Here is a 24250-nt window from a genome sequence, read left to right as displayed (position 1 = left end):
TCTCCGAATCACCCAGAACAGATCAATTATGCATTTGGGAGTGTCTCCATTAAAAATAACCTTAAAAAATTTCATGATATTTGGCTTCACACAAAGCTAAGAATTAATGTGCATTAATGGCGGGGAAAAAGCAAGAAGAAACTAGAGATCAGAAACGCACGGAGAGAAAGATCATACTAACCAGCAGTTTCCAAATTCTTTAACCGATCCAAGTTATCGACAATTTGAAGATGTCGAGTCCATTACAATCATAACTGTGAAAATAACAAGCAGCAAACCAAGTTCGATAACTTAATCCTAAGAACTTACTCTTAGATCGACAACAATTGTCAGTAGATGTGATTTTCCAACATACAAGATATTCTGGGAGGAACCGAGCTCTAAACCGATGAACTATCACTGATGCAGACTCGAGAAAAACTTAATACCTGTTTGATGCCACAGCTGATGAGTTTCCTAGGAGGCAAACATCCGGCATTCTTAATTGGAAAGCTGCAAAAAAATATCAGATTTAGAGGATTAAATAAAATTAAAAAATTTAAAAGAACCACCTGATCAGAATCATATTTCTGTACAAGTTGTGCACTGAACCAAAGTCTTATGTAAACCAACGAAAGCCATCAATCAAACAAAAAACAAGGACGTAAATCAAACGACTTGTTGCAGTTCGAGTCGAAAATATTTTGATCATCTTCAACGGGCTCATAGTTCTATAGAAAAAGTGTGGTCTTGTAATAGATTATCTAAAACAAGATATGCTTGAAGTAACCAGAAGGCAAAAGCATCATCAAATTTGGCAGTATCAAATAAATAAACCTAAAAGAATCAGGAGATCATTTATAATTACATTGTATTTTACAGTCAACAGATGTCCCGGAAGAATCAATTAAAGAATGTTAATCTTCCAAGATACATAAATTACAAATTGTATCAGCGTGGCCGAACCGTGAATTACAAGTATCTTTGATTTCATCTGATGATGCAATCACAGGCAGGATGAGAGTAATGAATTTTAACCACAGACCGTCCCCAATCCACCCTGACTATAATGCATTTAGGCCCCATGTAAGCCAACTTTGCTGCCTTCGAGGACATTACTCCGAACCCGAATTAATATGGTTTACTCTGTTTATTGTCTCTCTTCAGCTGGACTTTTAGTTTCTTTCCACCTAATTGGCATCCATTCATCATACTTATGGCAGATTGGGCAGCCTCGGGCGAATCGTAACTAACAAACCCTGCATATGGAACACAGTTAGACGTCTCCATGTAGCGAAATACAGAAGAGGGGTCAAAACACTTTCATCATCAACATGTATTTTGCACAAAGTTGCAGGTGTAAAACGGCAAGAAAAAGTTTCGAGCCCAGTTATTCTGTTGCTACTGTAAGGTATCAACCGGTGCTCACCAAAACATTTGCTAACTCCAGATGTTTTGTCAACAAATACTTTAGCACTCAAAACTCGGCCATATGCTCGAAAAGAATTAGCAAGTTCCTGATCACCAAATTCTTGGGGTATGTGATAAATAAAAAGATTAGCGCCAGGTGGACCTATAGAAAAAAGAGAGAGAACTATAATTCCCAGAAACTCAAAAACCAATCTGTAAATCAAGGTCACACAATGACAAATATAACTACCTTCGATCTGACCCCCAGAGCCTTTACCCAAACTAGACGTTGGAGAGTTACTCTTCCCACCAGTAAGTAGCCCTGAACCAGGTGAACTGCTCACAACCCCGGGACTCATCATTCCTCCAGGGTACGCCATGGGATGCTGTAGACCAGGAACTCCAGGATAGGCAGAGCCAACATAACTTGCAGGAGGCATGCCATAATTCCTAGCAGCCATACCCGGCCCGAGGTCGGGCGGGATACCACGCATTGCATTTCCTTGGTTTAGTTGGGGTATCATATTGTGGAAACCAGATTGATTCTGTATTGGAGGTAGGTGATATTGCATAAGCCCATAACTTCCAGGAGCCTACAAAGAGAAAGAAGAGACCATCATCAGCTACCCTCGTATTTCAATATCATAACAATCAATTGGAAACATGAAAATGAAAAACCGTTCAATAGGAAATCGAGTTGAATATGATGGATCAGAATAACCTGATTGAAACATTCATTAGTAACTCATATACCTTAAAAGAGATATGAATGATGTTCTTCTGACGCACATGACAAGCAAAAAGACAAGAACATAGACCACTCCACAATAATAATAATAATAATAATAATAATAATAGAAGGGATAAAAATCTCGCACATGGCACATACATACATACTGAAAAAGAAGTCCAAGAATAATTCCTTTGCAAAACTCACCTGATAACCAAAGCCATTATATGGCGGAACATAACCCAGTGGCATGGCTCCAAATAGTGAAGGATGTTGGGAGTCTGCATTAAGCACATTAGAACCCTGTGATTGAGCTTTCTGAGCCTTCCGTGCTTGCCTTTCCTTCTCCGTGTCAGCCCATTTAACAACCAAAGGGACACTAGAACCCTGAGTTTAAAAAAGTATAATTAGATCCAATTCCTCTATAACCTGCACCTGTGTGATTATGTCTACGTATTTGTACATTCATACTCTTCCTCTGAAGTAAAGAACATAAAATATTATCCCAGCGCCTGAAAACCTAGGTCAATAAAATTATTGTTGGCCCTAAAGAGATGCTTGCAGGTGCGAGTGCGAGAAAGCTAATTGGACAATTTGACTTGTGTGTCAAATCCTTGCTGAAAAAATTCCAACCAGTTATAATTTCTGAAAGAAAATATATTGTTATTTTGTCCATGCCACAATACCATCTGGTGATTGTGATTATGACCGTTCCATAAGATCAATCTTGCATAGAATAAATTCATTATTGATATTCCCATAAATTGAAGGTTTCAATTATAAATAAGCAAGAGGGTGTAATATCTTTTTCCAAAAGAATGCCATGAAAATGTCAAAGAAATGTAAAGAAATAATAAATGTGTCAAAAAAATATCAATAATCAATATGGTATGGATGTTTTTTTTTATCTCACATGGTAAACTTGTAATTGTTCTTAAATTCTTCAATTATATATAAGCAAGAGGGTGCAATATCTTTTTTCAAAAGAATGCCATGAAAATGTCAAATAAATCTCGAGAAATAACAATTGCGTCAACAAAATATCAATAACAATATGAATATATAAGCAAGAAGAATAATATGTCCTGAAAAGTAAAAATATCCAATAGGTCAAGAAAATCAATTCAGACACAAAACAAGTAGATAATTAACGGACCTCCATTTTGTACTTTCCATTAATTGCCTCTAGGGCTGCAACTGCTTGCTCCTTCGTCTCATACTTTAAAAATGCACAACCTGCATTTGACCAGCATATGGAGCTAATGGTGAAGATACAACTGAATGTGCGCTATCTTTCATAACTTCGACTAAAATCAAGCTGAAACAAACTCAAAACTACCTTTACTTGTCTGCTGCGAACCTCTTAATATTTGCAAGTCTTTTATAGTTCCATATTGAGAGAAAAGACCAGAAACGTCATCTTCAGATACATTTTTCGGAAGCATGCCAATAAAGAGTTTATGTTCTGCTCTTTTCCACAAATAATAAACAATTACTATCCATGTATACTAAAAATGGACAAATACAAGATCAATGAAGAAAATGGCAATGTAGGTGGTAATGGTAACTATTATGAACTATCTTAAAGATAAAACATGAAAGCAGGATATGATATTACACCTAGTCTTTCCAGCTCGCCATCTGCATATTTTACTTGCAACGGACTAGATGCCTGGATCGAATAGAAAAAGCATGTCGTTACTACTCAATTTGACAATAACATTGTTTAATTATACAGTTAACAGAAACATAAATTAAAAGTACTCATGGTAGCATATAAGTAATATGGGAAATTGCCTACAGTCTAGCTATGCATATTTTAGTTTTGACTTGGTCCTATGTATTCAATCACAAGATTTAGGACAGGTTATAAGATCAAATTTAATTAGTGCAACGGCCAGGGCAAGGGCAGAATAGAGAATGTCTTCACATTCACTTGAAATTTCAGAATATCTAAGGTTCTAAATTAATGCCCGGATTAATTATATAAACTAGATAAATGATTTGTGTCAACCTTATGATTATTTCCTAAACGTTGCACCAATATTTAATCAATTGACAAACTCCATTAAGAGGCTCCTAAAGGAATCGGTAATGTACTTTCAGGTAAAATGTCTCAAGTCAGCTCTACAATTATTTCAAGTCAGCTCTACAATTATTTCCTAACCAACGCGGCACTTTGACATAATTTAACCATAACAATGGTGACCAGTGATATTATTGATCTATTGAAAATCCATATTGTACCCCACATAATAAATACTAACATGTGGCATTATTCTTTTTGTTATTTTCTTCAAATCGCACCCTGTCGCTCTATGATTGACACCATGTCAATTGAAAATTAAACAGGAGAAGCTTTACAAGGTTAATCACAAGCAGATTAATTACATCAGAAAATAATTGCTCCAAAATTTTAGACCAACACCATAAAATGGGATCAACTCCAGCTCCATTGTAGGGCTTATTTAGCTCAATCTTGTAAGTCATATCTGTAGAGGTTCTTTTTTTTTTTTTTTTGCCATTTCTTTGGGTTCATCGCAAAGGCGTGTCCGTCATGCAATGCTGAAGGATAACAGTATTATCTTCGAGAGTTTAGAGTTTGATTTCGTAAAGCATAATTTGATAAAACTAATATTGAAAAAAAAAGTTGAAGAATTTTAATTTTTAAAAGAAATGATAAAAAGTGAAAGCTTCGAGGGTCTGCTCGAGTTGCGTCCATGAGATGTTGAGAGCTTCCTAGCTCATTTTTTTAACTCTAAATATAGGATATATCACAATGTGCGGTAGTCAGAAACTAGAAAGCAGCTTTTACAGAAAAGCCAAGACTTTTAAAACTTCTAGGTTATCGATATCGATGATTACGCACTAGGCCAAGTCTATCGAAGCGATCAATCGTATTTGATTAGCATTATCGACACGAAAGAGAGAAGAGACACAAAAAAACAAACCAAAAAAGGAGAGAAACAAAATTAGAATTATTCACAGCTAAACATCCGGATTCCACTAACCCCAGGTAAAGTTTTTTTGTTATGGCAAGCATTGACCGCCTTATCCGCCTCTTGCCTCGAAGGACATATCACGAAACAGCAGCCTGAAAATGCAGTAGTAACCAAACAAGCCCAAAGCACAGCAAATTTAGGGTTCAATTCATCAATTAACAATGTGAATCGGCAAACAATGTCCGCAACTCCTCTCCAAATCAAACGAATCGCACATTACGAATTAGAAACAGAGAGAGAGAGAGAGAATGTGAGTAAGTAATGAAAGCAAAAACCTCGGGAGGCGCGAGTGGTCTTGTCTCTGATGATGTTGACCTCGTCTACAAGAGCAAACTCTTGGAACATTGCGAGAAGCTGAGTTTCGGACATATGCTTCGGGACTTGACCAACGAAGAGTTTGACGCTGTCTTCCTCCTCCTGACTCGCGCTTCTCTCTCTAACACCTTCCGCCATCAATGCCGGTTTTAAGCTTTCTCTCTCTAAAAAAACCTCTCTCTCTCCTCTGTGAGATTGGATTTTCTTCAGAGAGTCGTCGGAGAAGAAAAAAAGAATGAGGGATTGTGAATGGCAAAGTTGGATCTCTTCAATGAATTACAGTAATTAAAATTGACTGTAATTTGGCCTCGCTTTTTCTACTTATTTACGAAACTGCCCTTACAGCTGTTTTACCTCTTACTCCCAGAGGCGAAAGTTGGTGTAATAATTTATGCGTGTGGTTAATTACGTTTATGCCCTTCATTTTAGGAAAAATAAAAGGAAATTTTGTTCAATAATTGATGTAAATCCCGTTCCGTTTCCCGCAGTCAATCATACAGTTCGGCTTTGAATTTCGAATTTAATTTTCTTTCAATATAAGTATTTTGATTTTGTTAAATTAAAATGGGATTTAATAATTTTATTGTACTTTAATTCTAAAGGTCTAAAATAGTAGAACTCAGAGTAAAAAAAAACGTAATTATATATTTAATTTTTGTTTTTAAATCTTGAATTAGACATGATTCTCCTAGAAGTTAGTTAGATTTTAAACCTAAAAATATTGGATAACCAAAAAAAAAAACAAAACGTGTTGAATCTCATGAAAACGAGGGGAAAGAAATTAGTAGGTTTGTTAGCAGCCAGACAGTAGTTTAGAGATAATTTGTGAGGTTTAACCAAACTCTAATGATCAAGTTAAAATCTCTAAAAATACTAATACCGATTTTTTTAAAACAATTGTCGGACATAATTCGAACCTTCTACCTTCAAGTCAAATTTTTTTTTTTTTAGAGTTCGAAAATTGTGGGGATGTGAGATCAAACCTCCAACCTCAACAACGATAATTTATATTGTTGATGGCGAATTTTGAAGAGGTCTACGCGTCCTTCCTTCTAGCTGTCATCGTAAAAGTGAGTTTGCAACAACGAATCTCGATACCAATGCGGTGCTCCACCTAATAGACTTTGACGCTCAAGTTAGTAATCAAAGTAAAATGTAACAAAGAGCACCATAGAAAATTAGTGACATTTTTTCACTTTGTGATGGCGGTGACTCTTTCCTTCTTATAAGTGCTCATGGCTGATTAGTGAGGACATTTTGTACATGGCGCAACGGGGGCGTCATCGTACGGGATTATGACGTACAGGTGAGGACATTACTAGGGTGCAATGTCACACAACCGCCTGCCAGTCCGTCGTTTCTGCAGGTTGTGGTGGAAACTACATATCAAGTCTGTTGTCGCTTCTTAAATCTAACACACCACCCGGTCATATTTCACTCCCAACATGACTTATTCATTATTACCATCGAGCTAAATTCATGTTAGTCAAGAAATTAGAAATTAAACTGGCAATATATAAAATAAAAGGATAATATTTGAACCGAGAAGGGCGGGGGGTTGGCCAACTTTGGAAAGTCGTAGAAGCAAGCATCGTGGACCGTGGTACCGTTTTGTGGAGTAGGGGGGCAAAAAGGTAATTGCGGAAGAGGAGTGGCAGGGTTGTAAATAAGAGGTAAAATGGAGGGTGAAGAGTTGAGGAAGCCAGACTGTCCCGCCAACGCCCAAACATATTCACTTTCTCTCTCCTCCCCAACACCAAAACACGGAGACACCAAGCTGTTTTCTCCTGCCAATTCCCCAACTTGCACATTATAAATATATATATATATATATATATATATATCAATACATACTTTTTTTTTTAATTTTACTATTCTCATCATTATCATTTTAGTCCTTCTGCTCGGTATTTTTTTCAATTTAGTCCTTATGATTTTGGTTACAATCTCGGATGTGTCTAATGTGCATTCCTTGACTTTCGAGTTTATAGATTTTTGACCTACTAAATGTTTTTAAGAGTTCAATAATTTATTTAGCGCTAATTTTGAAAGGTGGGAGTTTTGATGTAGGTAAGATTGAATGAAATATAAAATTGAAAGTTTAAATATCGAGATTTGTAATTAATTTTTTTGTTCTATGTGACATTTTTTTAGACACTTCTAAAATTTCACAAATTAATTAAATACATAGTTGAAAAGTCTAAGATATTGTTGGATAAAAAATGAAAAGTTTAAGAGTTGAACTTGTAATTTAACCATTCTAAAATAAGTACTTTTTTAGGTGACATTTTTTGTCGACATCATAGTAACTTTACTTTGATAAGAGATACCTGATACTCAGACTTCATATCATGGCCATTATTTCCAAAAAAAATAAAAATAAAAATAAAAAAGAAACTAGTATCTCATGGCCCTAATTTAGAAAAAAACGTGCACGTAAAAAACGTGTTCATGTTCAGCTACAACAAGAATGATGTAGGATATTTGACCCAACTATATGAATTAATTTTTTATGTTAATCTGTGTACAACTTAACTAGAGTTAAAGTATATATTCTCAACCATAAAATTCGAGGTAATAGCAGCACCCATGTACTTGCCAAGTTTTTGTTAGAAGTTTATTACAAAAAAAAAAAAGGTTTTGATGCAAAGTTTATAAACTAAAATAAGTCTTTTTTTGCTTTTAAGTCATAAGTTTTTTGAAGTTCTGATTTTGGTCATTCAACTATATCATTTTATTTATTTTAGTTTTTTACAATTTAAAATCTTAACTTTAGTTTAATTTGGGTGCATCTTGAAATATTTTTAAAACTTTACCTTGCAAACTAATTTTACATTTTTTTTTACAATTTATGCTGATTTAATTTTAAAATATAGTTGGGAGGATATTTTTGTTATTTTGTTTTCATTTATTTATTACACGCATTATTTAAAAAACATAACACGTTTAAATAGTTAATAACAATTAATTGAGAAAACATTAGTAGAAAATAAATTTAAATACAAAAAAAAAAGAAGAAACTATACAAATTTAGATGAACCTTAATCAGAGTCATAAAGTTAAAGACAAGTTATTTTGGAATGTAATAAAATGAAAATAATTTGGAGTTGAAAATTTTGCAAAACAAGTCCGAGTTTCAAAATAAGACACCAAAAAAAATGTGAGAGAAAAATCAATACAGTTGATTGTTTGATTTGGTATCTTTTTCTACTGTTGCCACGTGGATATAGGCTGCAGAACCCACTGCTTACGTGGACCTTTTGAACTTTCCCTTTCGACAAACAAGATCGACATCCATTTCGTTACGTCATTTCAATTTCTTATCTTTAAGATTAAATTACTGGATAACTATTATTTCAAATTTTACTATTTTTTGTTTTATTATTATTTTCCTTTTTTTTTTTAATCACAAGACATGCAACTTTCAACCATCAAAACATTCACAAGACACACACACACACCATTCTTTGAGACTTTTCCATTTATTTTATATTTCCTGAAACAACATCAAACCGCAAACAACTTTGTTAAAAAAAAAAAGTTACAATTTTGTAAATAGAAATCAAATTGGTCACTTTTTAAAAGTAAAAACCCAAAAGACGTTTTGAAAAACAATGGACTAAAATGAACCAAACAAAAAAGAGAATACAAGACAAAAATGAATCAAAGTCATCACCGAAATAAAATAGAGAGAGAAGATACGGGAAATGTTGAGGAAAAGCTGGAAATAGATAACAGAGAGTACCTGTCATGATAGCTGGAGTCCAATTTCCTTTGAAGTCAATTACACACAACTTGGGGTTGGTTGCACCTAAAATCGTAAATGAAGGGAAGCAAAGCAAGGAGTGCCAATTCAATATGCCCCCTCGAAACCAAAATTAAGTCCAATTCAGCCTGGGTCAACTAAGAGACAAGTTTTCACAAATCATATGAGCCTCAAGCAGAAAAGAGAAAAGAAATGTATAGTACAGGAAACTCAATACACTATAAAAATCAAACCAAACGAAACCAACCCGACCCGATCCTTTTCAAGGAATGCAAACAATACTTGTACGTGGAAGCCCCCGCCACCTCGGGTGGCTGGAAATTATTCTCCAAAGTACTAACTTCAAACTCCGTAACGAAAGTTTAATAATTTAAAATCCCTTTTTATCTACTACCTGTGGCTGTACTGGGGTGACCTATAAACATAATATGGTGAGAGAAGGGCCTCTAAGCTAAGACCCAGTTGGGAGGGGATGAGTAAAGAAACAATACGACGGTTCAACAGTAAATGTACAACCTATAGAACAGATCCTGTTCAAGTAAGGTCGTAATACGAGGGTTCATCTGTTGTTGTGGGGGTGAAAAAGAAATTAAATGTTCTCACTTGGGGCTTTATTTGCAATTTGGTGCTCTCAGTCAATATAGTTGGTTTAACGTGTCTGCTTGTAATTGCACATTTATCACATCTAGATTGCATTTAATCCTGCAAGCTGGCGTAACTTCTCGCAGACTATGAATGTGATTGTGGTTTGTGGACCCAATCTTGCAAAAATGGCTAGCCCCCTGAAAATTATTCTGACTCAGAAACCAGCCAATAATTGAATTCATCTTCGACAAAAGCACTTTTAAAGTCTCATAAAATGCTGTTTCTTTGCATACTTCGAAACAGTGGAACAGCTCTATAAAGTACTTCATTATGCAAATAAAATCATGTCTGTACTTTGTCTGCTCACCGATTGAAAGAAAGGGGGATTTGGAAAAGTACACTCACCCTTTGTAAAGTGCAAGAGGCCCTTCAGTTAGCATAACCTGAAATTGATTCCACAAACGCATGATCAGAGCAGACAAGCAAAAGACTTTAAGCTGATTTACACGTACGTCATCGCTAAGCAAAACGAGAATGAGTCATGAAAAGAACGTGAAAATGGAAAATAATACTAAGCTCGCTAAAGCAACAAGGAATCACAATGGAGATCACAAGTGAACCCAGAAAATGGGCCCTTAAAATAGGCATGCTTTCTGAGGCATGTCGATATTGTGAGACGTAGACAAGAACGTCATCGCTATGCAAAACGAGAATGAGTCGTGAAAACAACCAAAAAATGGAAAATAATACTAAGCTCACTAAAGCAGCAAGGAATCACAATGTTGATCACAAGTGAACCCAGAAAACAGGCCCTTAAAATAGACAAAATGGGCAAAAATGGGCATGCTTTCTGAAGCATGTCAATATTGTGAGACGTAGACAAGAAATTATGAACCATAGGAATTCTTCTTTAATTATCAAGGACGAGATACTGGAGAGTAATGAAATCAGGGCTCAAGGAGAATCAAACATTCCCTGTAATAAAATCTTCTCTCTTAAAGAAACCTGCCTGTAAACATCAATTTGTCACCACCAGGATAGAGAGGGATAGGTTCAAATATTTGGGGAAGAAACCTAATGGCATCACAAGAACAACAATCAAAGTTGAAAAGGGACATGGAGAAAATGTATTGATCAAAAGAGGAAAGCCTACAAGAAGTTAGAAAAGGGCACTACATAAATTTTCCACCTCCCACATTTGCTAACATTATTTAATGCAGAAAAATGCATAGATTTAAACGGGAGGGAAATGGATAAACAATCAGTTTCTTAGGAGTAAAAATGCAATGTACCATGCCTATTTGCACATGAAGAAGAAATTTTCGATGCAAAACAAAGGACAAGAGGAAAAATGGCAAGTCAAATACCTGATATGCGCAATGAAGTCCATTCTTGTAGTTTCCAGCTTTTTTAGACTCTCGTTGTAACATAAGACGTGTTTTAATCATGTCAATAGGTGTTGTCATGAGAGTACTCACCACGCCTGCTACTGCACTTGAGCTTCACAGAGGTGCAACACATGGTAGTAAGTCATTGGTATATACTATGAAGTATGAACAGTCAATCAAGAATTTAAACAATTGAGTTTGAGACAACTGAAAAATATTTTGTTAATAAAATTCAAGTGGTGGATAACCTCTCGGTAAAAATAAAAAGAAAAGGAAGCATCTGCCAATTGGTAGAATTGGGTTGAGATGGCAGGTGAATCTTAAAACAAAGCAAAGGACTCACCAATTGACAACTAAACAAGCTAATGTTTAAAGATGAAAAGTCTATTTAATACTTACAGAAATGCTCAGTTGGTTATTGTCGGACAAAAGAACATTAAAACTTGAAGGGACCTTTCTTGATACTTGGGCAGCCATTCGGTGTTCCCACGAATTCATAGATGATCTTTTACATCAAATCAGTCAGAGGCCCTAAGTCCCGAACCAGATTCAGATCCTTTAGGATCAAATTGAATTTTAGACATCCTTTGGGGTATTTGAAGAAATAGATTTATTATTTTAATAAATAAAAGGACTGAGGTTTAAGATCATATTCATTTGATGGTCTCCCTTTGGGCTTCGGCTTCCATCAACAGAAACTTATAATTTCCCTTTGTCGTATTCATTTTATAACTTACTTACCTTAAAACTCCAAATGCTTGTTTAAGGCCAGACTCCTTGTCGTGTTAGCCACTATGTAACTGTTTCTGTTAATATTATAGTTTATTACCTTAAAAAAATTCATTTTCCATTAGGGAGTATTTCATTTTGAATTAAGTGGGTTTTGAGGCTCTTGAGAAAAGGAAAGTAAAATATAGATGGACAGAACATGTCTATAGATAGTTCCATACATGAGATGCAGAGGAAATCCTTCTTGTAAGGGTGTCCACTTAACCAAAACCTGAAAAATACACCAAGGGAAAACATTGGGAATCAAAAAGCATTGGAGAAATAAGCTTGCTGAACTACTGCATATATGATATATATAGTTACAAAAATCAGAAACTGTGTACACTTCATGTATATCCAAGAAAATATCATGCTTAGAAATAGACCTGCTTAGATTCGTCATATGTTGCCAGCTGAGATGCTGTCAAAGCACCTGCTCTGGCCATAGCAGGGCCAACCCCCTTCCAAAGAGCTTTTAGTCCCTCCTCGGTTACTATTCTGGACATTTCTTTGATAGGTCCTCCGGTCGAATTTGGATTCATTTGTAATCGGACCTGCCAACAGTAAATAACTTTAAGATCAAGCTATAATTGGAAAGCTAAGTAATGTGAGGCAATATCAATTTTCACCTTGAGAACTTCGACTGGATTGGTGAGAGCGGTTGCCACTGAACCAGAAATTGCTCCAGATCCGATTTTAACAAAGATATTAGTAGACCCAAAAAGCAAATCGTAAGCATACTTTGACGGTTCGTATAAGCCTAAACGAAGACCTCCATAGAGAACTGATCTTGTCAGCGCTGGTGACAACCCCAAATACAAAGACCTTGGCCCTTCATTATTCAACAGTTGCACAAACAGTCGTCCCTATGTACAATCTTAATTAATATATTATAGAATGACAGAGTTCAAGGAAACAAAGTGGCATTCTTATAAGAAAAACGTGAATACCATTCCAGTCAAAGGTCCTCTCTGCCCCACAAGTTGCATTTGCAACCTAACTTTAAGTACATCTGCATACAAGCTGTAAAAAATTTAAGATCACTGTTTGTTGGCAGTAGGATCAATTTATCCTCTCTCTCTTTTCTTATGAAAATTAGGATCCTTCGTGTTTTTTTTAGTACAACATGAGGGGATGAGGTTTTGAACCCACAACCTTTAATAAAAAATATGTCTTAACCAGTTGAATTATGCTCGGGTTAGTAGGATTCTTCTCTATGGTTCGAAAATATGAAAGGGTTACATCAATAGTAACCACCAAAAAACAGCCAATTCATTCTTCTTCAGATTTATGTTATCTGCTGATGACATCCTGGTTTCTGACCATTCGTCGTACATGTATGAAATGTAGCGTGTACCATACCATGCACTACTATTTCAATTCATCTCAAAATAACCATGTTGAAAAAACTAGAAAACACTAGCACTAACGCTACAGAGAAGCCAACTTAAACCTTGCAAATAGTGGGTAACGCATATATCACCAATCAAAAAATGTGGTGGGTTTGAATATCCACCCCACATGTTGTTGTACTGACGGAAAAAAACCACAAAGGTAATGCAAATGAAATGCTACACATCGATAAATGATTATTATCAGTTTGACAGTTACCAAAAGAATTTTCTTTATAAAGTCTCACAAACCAACACATTCACTATAGGGGTAACTAAAAGAAAACAAAACGGTTGCATCAGATTCAATTTAAGGTCCACCAAGACCTTGCAGCTTACAAGAATGGTATACATTTAATAGCCCACATACCGCAAAGCACCCAACACTGAAGTCTGGATTTCAGATTCCGGACCCACAAAAGCAAGTACCCAAGAGAAATAATTACAGAGTTTAAGGGAAAAAGGAAGACAGAGAGAGAGAGAGAGAGACCTAAAGGGTGAGTAACGGCGGTGGCGACCGCGACGGAGAGCCCACTGGTTCCAAAATGATAAACAACATCAGACGGAGAAACCGCCCAATTCCGCTTCTCATTGCGCACCAAAACTCCTGGATACAAATCGAAAATACAAAAATCATTCGAAATTTATCGAAATTCAGCCACAAATAAGATCAGCTGGACAAAAAAAGTAACAATAGAAGAATGATTCTGGAATCGAGAAACGTGCCATTGCTTTTCACCTCATCCAAACAGAAGAGAGATCCAAATTCCAATTGGAACAATAATAAACAAATGGAAACAATTAATTAAGAAAATAAAAATGACAGAGAACCTGAATTCGAGGATTCGTGGTAAGAAGATTCGTTAACCATTTCCCTTGTTCTTTTTTTCCAATTTGAGAAATTGAAAGCTGCCACCAGATTTATATAGGGGGCGGTTTGCTTCTATTCGCACCCGCTAATTTTCTCATTGCACCCACCTTTCTTTCTTTGGCATGCAACGACGATGAGACAGTTATTTATCCCAACTCAACTGGGTGTACTGAGAACAAAATTAGATGAACTGAGTTTAATTTAATTTAATTTAGGTTTAAATTTATGACATTGGTACATTTTGATTTATATAGTTTCAAACTGTATTTTAGTCTTTACACCCTCGAATGTCTCATTTATTTCGATCGAAATATTAACATGACACTTTGCTCGTTAAAAAATGTGACTAATGTCTCGATCAAGCGAAATTAAGTGTCATAATATATCGAATCAAACTTTTAAGAAGGCAAATAATTATTATTGAGCTATACTAATATCAATTAGATCGTGTTTAACTAGTATACATACATCAAACATGTTGCATGAGTTCGTATACATATTTGTAATATTGGGAGTGGAGATTTTAATATTTTACTTTAAGAAAGATTATCCGTGTCTTCCCACTCATATATATTTATATTAACATGTTATCGTGTACTCGTAAGTGCCAATGAAAAGAATGATGTATAATACTATCACAATTCAAAGTTTCTTTTAGTATATCACGAGAGTTGGAATTTGAACTCTCAACTTTTTTATCGATGTCTTAACCACTTGAACTAAGATTTACTATACTCTAAAGTTAGGGACATAATTTAAATACTGAAACTACGTGAACACGTTCAAAATTATAATGGAATAAACAATCTCATTCAAACAAACATGATTGCATAAAAATCCGTCGTAGAAATATAAGGAGCATAATTCAGCGCTAATTGACATATATCTCTGACCAAGAGGTCATGAGTTTATATTTTTTCAAACCCTACAACGTACACAATTTTATTTTATAATGATTTAGACTGAAAAAACACCAGCGGATCAGTTAAACCCGAACGAATAAACCAGACCGGATATGCTTTACAGCGGTCGGTTCGTTCTTTTAAATTATGAAACCGAACTATCAGTCGAGTAAATCGAACCGAACCCATTTTGCACCCAGATTACTGAACTCAATTTTCAACCGTCGGATGCATTAATCCAATCAGCAGCGTCCGGTGCCGTCCGATTGATTACCTCCATGGCGCAGAATTTTGTTGTCAAACAATCAAATTTCATTTACAAAATACACTAGAAGCTTCTTCCGCTCTCTCTCTCTCGTTTTCGCAGAGTCGCTGATAGGGTTTTGGTTAGGTCTGCCATTGTTGCTTCGTCGAGCTACCCAGCGCCATGCCTCGGTGCGTTCTTCCATCTCCATCTTCTTCTATGGCGATTACATCTCCCTCCCTCTCGCTAAAGTTTAAGTGATCCGATTTCGCTTTGTGTGCAGGTATTATTGTGACTATTGTGACACATATCTGACTCATGATTCTGTAAGTCCTATCGTTTCATTCAGATAACAATGTCATTTAATATTCTTTTGATTATCGCTGCTAGATTTGTTAGGACTTTTCTTTTTGGGGTTTCCTTCGCCGACATTGCAGTTCTGTCTTTGTTCTGGGGGATGTTGTGCGGTTAATGATTTTTTAAAAATTTTGTAGTGCACCTATCAGTTGCTCGAAGGAATTTTAGAAAAGTTTACTTGATATTACTGTGATCGGTACTGGGGTTAGATCGAATTCTTATGTTTATGCTCAGTGGATCAAATCTACTGTTTGTGGCTTTTTTTATTTTTACTGAATTTCAGTGTTCCTGATGTTGAGTGTACGCAGATTGGTTTGTGTGATGCGTGTTGCTAATGGGAAAGTTATGATCAAAGGACTCCTTTTAGAGTAGAAACTACTAAAACTTAAAGCGGAAGCTAAAGATTACTTGCAATCGGAACAAGTTATAGAAGGCTTCCCAGCCATAATTTATCTTAGAAAATGAGTAAGCTGTAAGGGTGTGTTTGTGGGTAATGGTAGGATGAGTGATTTTGAAAAAAGAGATTTAAGTATAATTGTTTTTTTTGTATGAAACAAATATTTCAAGGGAAGTATAACTGATTTTTCAAAATCACTATCCAAGTAATACCTCAAAAATCAATTTATTATTTGCAAAACATGATCCATGGAAAGGGAAGTGATTTTGACAATGGCGATGTCAAAATCACTCCCAAACACACCCTAATTGTGAAAGGCTTTAGAGAGAGCACTTCATGAAGCTGCATGAGTCTTTATCAAAGTGCTTTCCTTTCTCTTATTTAAGTCTTTGATTTCTTTAGAAAAAATGCATGCCCTAGGCCATGATTTAACGATGGAAACACACAAAACACTTGCTCTCAAACCAAATATGCCATGCCTTTAGTTTCTTTCAAACTAAGATTGGTTTGTACAACTTTTAATGGTTTATCTGAATTGCATTTTATTACTTATAGTGTTCTAGATACAGTAATATTTGGTTCTTAAGTCTTTTCTGTTTGAGTAGGCCCTTCTTCTTGTTGCTCATATTTAGTCTTTTTGGTATCTCAGCCATCTGTGAGGAAGCAGCATAATGCAGGCTACAAACATAAGGTATCTTAATCTTGTCCACGTTTCAATTTAGCATAGCATTCCAATTGTTGAAGAACTCATCGGACCATTTCAGAAGTCAAATTTAATAGTAGTTTTATGTTTTTAAAAAACAAAACCACTTTCAGACTTTAAAAACTTGATTGGTTGTAGTTTTAGAAACACTTTTAGAAGGGGAAAAACATAGGTAAGCTTTTATAGTTATTTAGTGCTTGCTCTCTGTTTACTGAAATACGATAAGTGATTTATAATTTGAGAACATTTTAAAGAAAAAACGAAGAACAGACTCTTAATTCCTGATTTCTGGATGCACTCCAGGCAAACGTGCGATCATACTACCAGCAATTTGAGGAGCAACAAACCCAAAGTTTAATTGACCAGAGGATCAAGGAACATCTCGGTCAAGCAGCAGCATTCCAGCAGGTTGGTGCAGCCTATAATCAACATTTACTTGGTCAAAGACCTCGTCTTCCTGTACTACCTACTCCTGTAATGCCAGGAGCTGCACCGTTAATGCCGGGCATTAGGCCTCCAGTTTTGCCAAGACCAATGCCTGGTGCTCAAGGTAAAATTCACATAACTGATACCTTTTAGATTCGGCAATTTTTTATGCATATTGCATATTCATTTGGTTTTGTTGTTCCTTATTTTGCACTTAAACCTACTAAAACCACATTGTTATGCTTTTTGATCAGTAAAAAGCTAAAAATAGTTAAAAGTAATTATTATTAATTAGAATATTGGAGATAATTCTTCAGCATTGTAAATGCCCAAGGATAATTTGATACCTTTCTGTCTGGTTGCAAATAATTCTATTGGTACAGAAAGGATGTTCATTCCTTTCCGCTCAACGCGCAATAGATGAAATTTCATTAGAATATGACCTGGTAGGTGATGAGAGCAATGTAGGTTTACTAGTTACTAGTACTACTCTCCTTTAGGAGGTAGATAGATCCATTTTTTGGAGCTTATCAGATTTAATACTCCGGGGTCAGTTTCTTAGAGTTTTTGTAATTAATAGTTAGGTGTTATTCTCTTAGATTGGAGTCTCTTTCTTTAAAGGATGTTATGTTGTTAGGTTGACTCTTGAGTATGCTACTTGATTCAGCTGATCCTCAAAATCTTGATGTCCTTACTAGGGTCTGAGGAGGTCGGCTCTTGGCCAAAACTAACGTTGGATCAACATAGTAATTAAAAATGAAAAACCAATGCCAAGACCAATTTTTAAAAAACCAAACTGAGTGGCTACTTATCATTTTATACTATAGAAAATTAAACCGACTGACAACTATACTCCAAATCAACCCAACCCGACTTGAGTCAGTCGGGCTTTTCAACGTTATCTCGCACTCCTGAATGGAATTAGGTATAACCTGCAGTAGGAATGGCATTCTATACTATGCATCGAATTGATTGAACTCCTCTCCTCTGTTAACATAGGATATCTACCTACTCCTACAATGCCACCTATGATGGCCCCACCGGGAGCTCCTATGCCTGGCCACGTGAACATGCCTACCAGGCCGCCTCCTCCAGCACCAGTGCCAGTTCCAGGTAGCACACCGCAACCAACTTCGACTAATGGCGCCTCGATGGGCGCACCCTCAATGTATCAAGGAAATCCAGCAGCACCAGGAAGCGGAGGGTATGATAGTTTTACCACAATGGCTCAACCTTCTGAGTCTAATCATTAGAGCTTTCTAATTTTTGTGCTGTTTATGTATGATATTTCAAAGCTTCCAATGCAACTGAGAAAACAGATTCTTCACGTGGAAGAAAATTGATTACCTGTGGAGGTGGGAGGTTGTTTAATGTAGAGAAGTTCATTTACCAGATTAGCAAAGGAAATAATTTTGGTGGTTTCACCTTGCTACTTGTTTGGAGGTAAAATACGTCATGATTGTATGGTAAATTGGGCAATTTAAAATTTGTTAAACCGAGTTTTTACTTTTAGTTTTCGATTTATAGGGTCACCCTATTAGGGTGGGTAACCAAACCTTCAATCTAAAATAAAGTAATATGCAAATTTTATCTATTAAGTCATGCTTGAATTAGCGAATACGTTAGATCATGTCATTTATCAACCTTAATCTCAAATATTTCTTTAAAAAATGTGATTTTTATTGATACTATAAAGTTGGTCCAATTATATTCAAACAGTGTGTCTACCTCGAGTTACTTTTTGGGTTGACATGGTAAAAATAATGTTTACGTGCAAACTGAATGGTTAGTTCTTATAACTTTTTCTTATCTTTTAATAATTGCAGCATGGCTAATGTATCACCTTATAGGGTTTAAAAAAAAATTCATTTCCCAACAAAAATATTTTGGCATGTTGATGTCCATAGAAGAGAACAAACAGTGCATGATGTGGGTTCTTTTGGGCTGTATAGCACTTTTTCCAACACATTATTGATTATCCGACTTTTGTTTAGGCCCTAACTTTTTAGATTTTTCCTCTCTTATTTGAAAACACTGCATTTTTGCCTCTCTCTCGTCTTCACTCTCTCTCTTATTTTTTCTTCATTTTCTTTGTCATGGTCTTCTCCCTTTGTCTTTCTCCTTTCCATTATTCTTTCTTCTCCCTATTGTTTCTATTCGATCCGTGGGATATTTGGATGGGTCGTTCGAAATCTAGTACTATTTTGCATGGTATTGGACCTCTCTAACACTAGGTCTGCGTTGGGCTTTTTTTGATGTTCATTATACGTGGATTGTTACGAGTTTGTTTGAACTATTAATAGAACAAAGAGAAGTTAACGGAGAGAGAGAGATGGCGAGATGGATTGCGTGAAAGAGAAAAATAGCGAGAGTGAGAGTAAAAGAGTGCGAAAGCAAGCAATCGAAAGAGCTAGAATGAGAGATGAGAGCGAGACATATTACTAAGGCATGACTTCTTTACCACCAAGCACATCAAATGCATTGAATGTTCTAGAGGAAGTACCGACTACAAGTTCAGGACAATAACCCGTATCATGATCCGTCAAATCGACATCCACACAAGCCACCACTGGTAGTCTACACAAAGAACTCCATCCACACGTCTAGTGACCGGAGAGCAGCTGACCTTACATAACCTTTTCCCAAGAGAGCTGACTTACACGTGGGGAAGATATTCGTTTCGAAGCATGACCTGTGAATGGTGCTAGCTAATGTAGCAATGCGCAACAACTTTGAATACAGAGTGAAGTCAACGAGATCAATTTTTGCTATTCGATGCATTGACAATTCATGCAAATGAAGAGTTGTAGCACACTCCGTCGATACGTCTTCGATATTTTGTGTTTCGAAGTATGTTGATGAACAAACTTGCTCAGTAGACATCTTGAATCACGATCAAAGATAGACTAGCTGTTGGATAATAACTAATCTTATAAAGGATAGGCTTAGCGGAACCGATCACACTTACAAGATACAACACATCAAGGATGATGTCTGGAAAAAATTCGATGTGAACATAAATTACGACAAAGTCTATCAAGCACGAAACTAGCACACAATATTGTTAGAAGGCGGCCTGAGGACTCGTACACCCATGTATGCATACAGTGAGACACTCAAAATAGAGAATCCAGGTACCGTTTTCCACATCCAGACTGAAGATTCTGTTAACTTCAAATATATGTTCATGGTCATGGGAGCCAGCATTAGAGAGTTTAAAACACTGATATGACAAGTAACTATGGTTGATGGCATGCATCTGAAGGAGAAGTGCAAAGAGGTGTTATTGGACGAGAATAATCAGATATATCCACTTGCATTTGCGATTGTAGACAACGAAAGTAATACTTCTTAGAAGTGGTTCATGAAAAACTTGAAGGACATCATTGAGGAACCAGAAGACTTGGTATTCATATCTAATCGTCACGTCAGCATAACAAATGCAACGAGTGAAACATTCCCGAACACATTTTACAGTACATGCACTTACCACCTTTCTGACAACATAAAATCTCGATTCAAGAATAGTGCATCAACCAAATTGTATCTTGATGGAGCCTCTGCATGTTGTGAGTCGCAGTTCATTCACTATTAGAACCAAATACTATCAGTTGGAGGTGGTTCATTAGCATAATACTTATAAGAAATTGGGATAGAACAGTGGGAGTGGTACTACCAGGTCGATAGAAGGTATGAAAATATGACAACGAACAGTGTAGAATCAATGAACGTTATCCTTAGAGAAGCATGAGAATTACCGGTCACATTAATTCTTGAATTTATACGCGACCTACTATAAAGATGGTTCCACGATAGAAGAATTACTGGTCTATTCGAACCACTTCTCATTCAAACTACACTGAGGAGCGACATGCATTACAGTTTGAGAAGTAACGTCGATACAATGTAAAACCAATTGACTGGTGCAAATTTCATTGAAGATGGAGGCTTGGATGAGATTGTTGATCTTAATGCTGGTACATGTACAAGCATGGAGTTCCAGTACCTGCAAATACCATGTTCGCACGCTATAGCAGTAGCGAGACACAAGAATATAAATTCACACACGTTAGTCAATGCATGCTATGGTGTGGATGCACTAGTTGCAGCATACGCAGAACCAATCTTACTTATGTCCACATGTTAGAATGGAAAAAACTTGTAGAATACCAACCTCGGACCATCAAACCAGCAGGATTTGTTAACGAGTCAGTCGACGTAGGATGCATAGAATCCCATCGGACAACGAGCGCCGCCGTGTAAACAAGTGTAGTCGGTATGGCAGAACAGGTCACAATAGGCAGACATGTAATAACCCAATAATATCAACACCCACGTTTATTGACATAGAAGGGGTAATGATTTCATGGTGTATGTTCCTCTTAGTGAGCCCGAATTCTTATTCTCTATATACAGGTCATTGTTGAATACATTTGTATTATCTTGTACAGTTTGCTACTGTTTTGAGTTATGTTAGGGATACACAGAGTAAGACATTGGTCTCCTTCTCGTTCTTGCTTTCTCTCTCTTGGTCTCACTCTCTTGCTCTCTCCCTATCTCTGGCTCTCACTTCTTTTCGTTGTCTCACAGAAGAAAACGACGACCTTTCAAATTCCCAACACATGGGAAACGAAAATTGTTGCATTCTCCCATGCTGTATCCAAAGTTGCATTAAGTATCAACCAACCATTGTGACCCTTCACATCCATCTCCATTCCTCCTATATATATGTATGTAAAACTCAAAACTCACTCACTATTTAGCAATCATTTTTCATCACACAATGTCATCAGACGAGGCAACGAGTCCCTTAATCAATCATGCCTCATTAATGGGAGAAAATAATTCAATTGATGCTACACATGTTGCAATTCAACAAGCACAGCAGGAAATCGAAACACTAAAGAAAGAACTTCGTAGAGTGCAGCATGATCTCAACAACATGAAATAAAAATTAAGGGAAACCGAGAGAACACGAGATTTACTCGAAACAATGCTCAATTAAGAGCGCAACCTTAGACTACACCTCGCAGACAAAGTAGCCGAATTAGAATCCCATGTTTGATCCCTTGCAGGGTACATGCCACCATCAAGATCACTTCCCTTTAAATCTAGTACTACCATTTCATTGTAATAAGTTTTAGAACTCTTCATCATCCTAAATTTTTTATTTTTATTTCAAGTTTTCTTAAATTTACAAAAAAAGATGTTGACTCATCGTGTATTGCATTCTCTTTCCCTCGGTCTGTTTGCCTTCCCCACGTGCATGGGTGTGTTTCAAAACTCACATCCAATAAATGTCACCCCATTTTATTTAATAATCATTCACCTAACCACATTCAATGAATCAGATTTTCATGTCTCTTCCAACTTAATATACAAGTCTATCAAACTCTCTTCTATTCTCCACCAAAGCATTCTTTTCTATATGAGACCATATAGGGGAAGTCCATATGAAGATACAACGAAGGCTGACTTGAAAGATGAGAGGAAACCACGTTGCAAGAATAGGTAGTTATTATACTCAGCACAATTTCAGTTGCGAAGAATGAAGGACATATTAAATATTTGGAACATCTTGTAAAGGAAGAGTGTGAACAGGCAAACCGATCCGAGGAGAAGCAGGAACTAAAAGATAGAGTTGCAATGTTGGAGTCACATTTGGGGGCATTAGGGGCATTGTGGTTGTAGGTTTGTTGAGTTTTATTACCTTTATATATATTTTTTCTTACGCAGCTAAGTGATATTTTGTTTGTGTCTACACATGTTGACTAATGGATTTTAAACAGCAAAATCATATTGTTATCTAGTCAGTAAACTTCAAACAGAAAATAATGTATTGTTTCTCTTATCAACGATTACATATGATTCAAACATGGTTGTAGAAATATAATTAAACAAATAAATTAATTAAACAAAATAGGAATAACAACAATGAAAAAAGAAGTGCCTCGATAAAATGTCTCACTATTATCTCTCTCGGTCGCTTGCTTGCTTTCTCGCTCTCTCTCTCTCTACCCCATCAACTTTTCCCTCAATCTATTAACAGTTCAAACAAACACATAACAACCCACATATAATAAACATCTGAAGAAACCCAACGTAGGCCTAGTGTTAGAGAGGTCAAATACCATGCGAAATAGTACAAACTGTAGATTTCGAATAACCCACCCGAATATCCCACATAAGACTAAAAATCTAGGTAGGGGCTAGGTCAGATAGGAACAATAGAGAGAGAAAAAAGAATAATGGAGAGAAGAAACACACAAGGAGAAGACCCTGATAGAGAAATTGAGGAAAAATAAAAGAGAAGCAAAAAGATAAGAGAGAGAACGAAGACAAGATAAGGGAGAGAGAGAAAATGCATTGTTTTCAAATAAGGAAGAGAAAATTTAAGTAGTTGGCAGTGGGGCAGTGAGGATCATTTAGTATCCTGGATGATATCATCAAAAATTAGAAAACATGGGTAAAAAACAATACCGTGTTGGGAAAATGACTATTCAGCCCAAAAATCCTTGAAATTGAGTCTATTTGTATTACCCAAGTTAGTGGAGTCAGCAAAAGATTAAAAAACATGAGTTTTGAAAAAGATTGGTAATAATCAATACTATATCTGAAAAAGGACTATTGATAGTGTACTTTATAAACCACTTTTCATGACATTCAAGAAGGAATTATTTGGCAATTTTTGATTATTTATGGCTTATTTACGTACATAACTGATGTTTTTACAGGATTGAGCCATTAGAAAGAATTGGAGCATAAACGATCAATTGAGAGGAAAACTAGAGCAAAAATGAAAGCTTAATTCAACCACATCAGCACCGCAGCGCTGTAGCAATGTCTTCTCATAAATAAAAGATTAGTGCGCCATTTTGGGGACCTTTATACACTCTTACATTGGGAATTGAATTTTTGAGAGGATTGGTTTGAAAGTTTAAGCAATGAGGGCTAGGAGACCATTTTGGAAAGCTAGTGATTGTGGAGATTGAGTCGGAGACGATCATTCGACACGA

At 36.1% G+C, this 24250-nt stretch overlaps 3 protein-coding genes and 1 long non-coding RNA gene across 7 annotated transcripts; 1 reads left to right on the top strand and 3 right to left on the bottom strand.

Moving 5' to 3' along the window:
• Positions 1-784: 784 nt before the first annotated feature.
• Positions 785-9321, bottom strand: RBP-DR1 (RNA-binding protein-defense related 1). 3 transcript variants are annotated; one of them, XM_088117268.1, is made up of 11 exons: positions 9182-9321; positions 6420-7223; positions 5397-5640; positions 5131-5213; positions 3740-3791; positions 3459-3584; positions 3276-3355; positions 2327-2506; positions 1640-1982; positions 1409-1552; positions 785-1238 (listed from the first exon to the last, which is right to left on the bottom strand). In XM_088117268.1, the coding sequence occupies exons 3-11, from the start codon at positions 5572-5574 to the stop codon at positions 1111-1113; spliced, it is 1314 nt and encodes a 437-aa protein (XP_087973394.1). In that variant the 5' UTR covers positions 5575-5640; positions 6420-7223; positions 9182-9321; the 3' UTR covers positions 785-1110. The 3 variants fall into 3 exon arrangements, with proteins under 3 accessions (XP_087973394.1, XP_087973395.1, XP_022150171.1); XM_088117269.1 differs by having other exon boundaries at positions 6427-7223; XM_022294479.2 differs by lacking the exons at positions 6420-7223; positions 9182-9321 and having other exon boundaries at positions 5397-5708.
• Positions 9322-9386: 65 nt separating this feature from the next.
• LOC111018417 (Mitochondrial substrate carrier family protein) lies at positions 9387-14324 on the bottom strand. 2 transcript variants are annotated; one of them, XM_022294480.2, is made up of 9 exons: positions 14166-14324; positions 13825-13941; positions 12894-12955; positions 12573-12809; positions 12330-12497; positions 12126-12175; positions 11155-11287; positions 10193-10230; positions 9387-9984 (listed from the first exon to the last, which is right to left on the bottom strand). In XM_022294480.2, the coding sequence occupies exons 1-9, from the start codon at positions 14203-14205 to the stop codon at positions 9888-9890; spliced, it is 942 nt and encodes a 313-aa protein (XP_022150172.2). In that variant the 5' UTR covers positions 14206-14324; the 3' UTR covers positions 9387-9887. The 2 variants fall into 2 exon arrangements, with proteins under 2 accessions (XP_022150172.2, XP_022150173.2); XM_022294481.2 differs by having other exon boundaries at positions 12894-12966; positions 14166-14189.
• A 1071-nt stretch (positions 14325-15395) lies between these two features.
• Positions 15396-18658, top strand: LOC111018488 (C2H2 and C2HC zinc fingers superfamily protein). The gene is made up of 5 exons (XM_022294594.2): positions 15396-15542; positions 15635-15677; positions 16755-16796; positions 17112-17358; positions 18234-18658. Exons 1-5 carry the CDS (start codon positions 15535-15537, stop codon positions 18485-18487), a joined length of 594 nt encoding a protein of 197 aa, XP_022150286.2. The 5' UTR covers positions 15396-15534; the 3' UTR covers positions 18488-18658.
• A 2391-nt stretch (positions 18659-21049) lies between these two features.
• Positions 21050-23802, bottom strand: LOC148208883 (uncharacterized). The gene is made up of 2 exons (XR_015787311.1): positions 21409-23802; positions 21050-21262 (listed from the first exon to the last, which is right to left on the bottom strand). It is a non-coding gene; the product is annotated as an uncharacterized LOC148208883 (long non-coding RNA).
• Positions 23803-24250: the final 448 nt, after the last annotated feature.

Source organism: Momordica charantia, assembly GCF_013281855.1.
Source record: "Momordica charantia cultivar OHB3-1 chromosome 9 unlocalized genomic scaffold, Mcharantia_2.0 BLBB01000009.1, whole genome shotgun sequence".
NCBI classification, from domain to species: Eukaryota; Viridiplantae; Streptophyta; class Magnoliopsida; order Cucurbitales; family Cucurbitaceae; genus Momordica; species Momordica charantia.
Note: the sequence above shows the minus strand (reverse complement) of the source record. Positions and strands in the feature narration are given on the sequence as shown.

Excerpts from the sequence above, each read along its gene's own strand:
- RBP-DR1 (XM_088117268.1), bottom strand. The coding sequence starts at position 5,574 with ATGGCGGAAGGTGTTAGAGAGAGAAGCGCGAGTCAGGAGGAGGAAGAC. Across the intron at positions 5,214-5,396 it reads GACCACTCGCGCCTCCCGAG|GCTGCTGTTTCGTGATATGT; the intron begins GTTTTTGCTTTC and ends CTGCATTTTCAG. Across the intron at positions 1,553-1,639 it reads CTCTGGGGGTCAGATCGAAG|GTCCACCTGGCGCTAATCTT; the intron begins GTAGTTATATTT and ends TTTTTTCTATAG.
- LOC111018488 (XM_022294594.2), top strand. Across the intron at positions 15,678-16,754 it reads CATATCTGACTCATGATTCT|CCATCTGTGAGGAAGCAGCA; the intron begins GTAAGTCCTATC and ends TTGGTATCTCAG. Across the intron at positions 16,797-17,111 it reads ATGCAGGCTACAAACATAAG|GCAAACGTGCGATCATACTA; the intron begins GTATCTTAATCT and ends GATGCACTCCAG.
- LOC111018417 (XM_022294480.2), bottom strand. The coding sequence starts at position 14,205 with ATGGTTAACGAATCTTCTTACCACGAATCCTCGAATTCAG. Across the intron at positions 11,288-12,125 it reads GGATTTCCTCTGCATCTCAT|CTCAAGTGCAGTAGCAGGCG; the intron begins GTATGGAACTAT and ends ACCTCTGTGAAG. Across the intron at positions 9,985-10,192 it reads CCTCTTGCACTTTACAAAGG|GGGGCTAGCCATTTTTGCAA; the intron begins GTGAGTGTACTT and ends AATAATTTTCAG.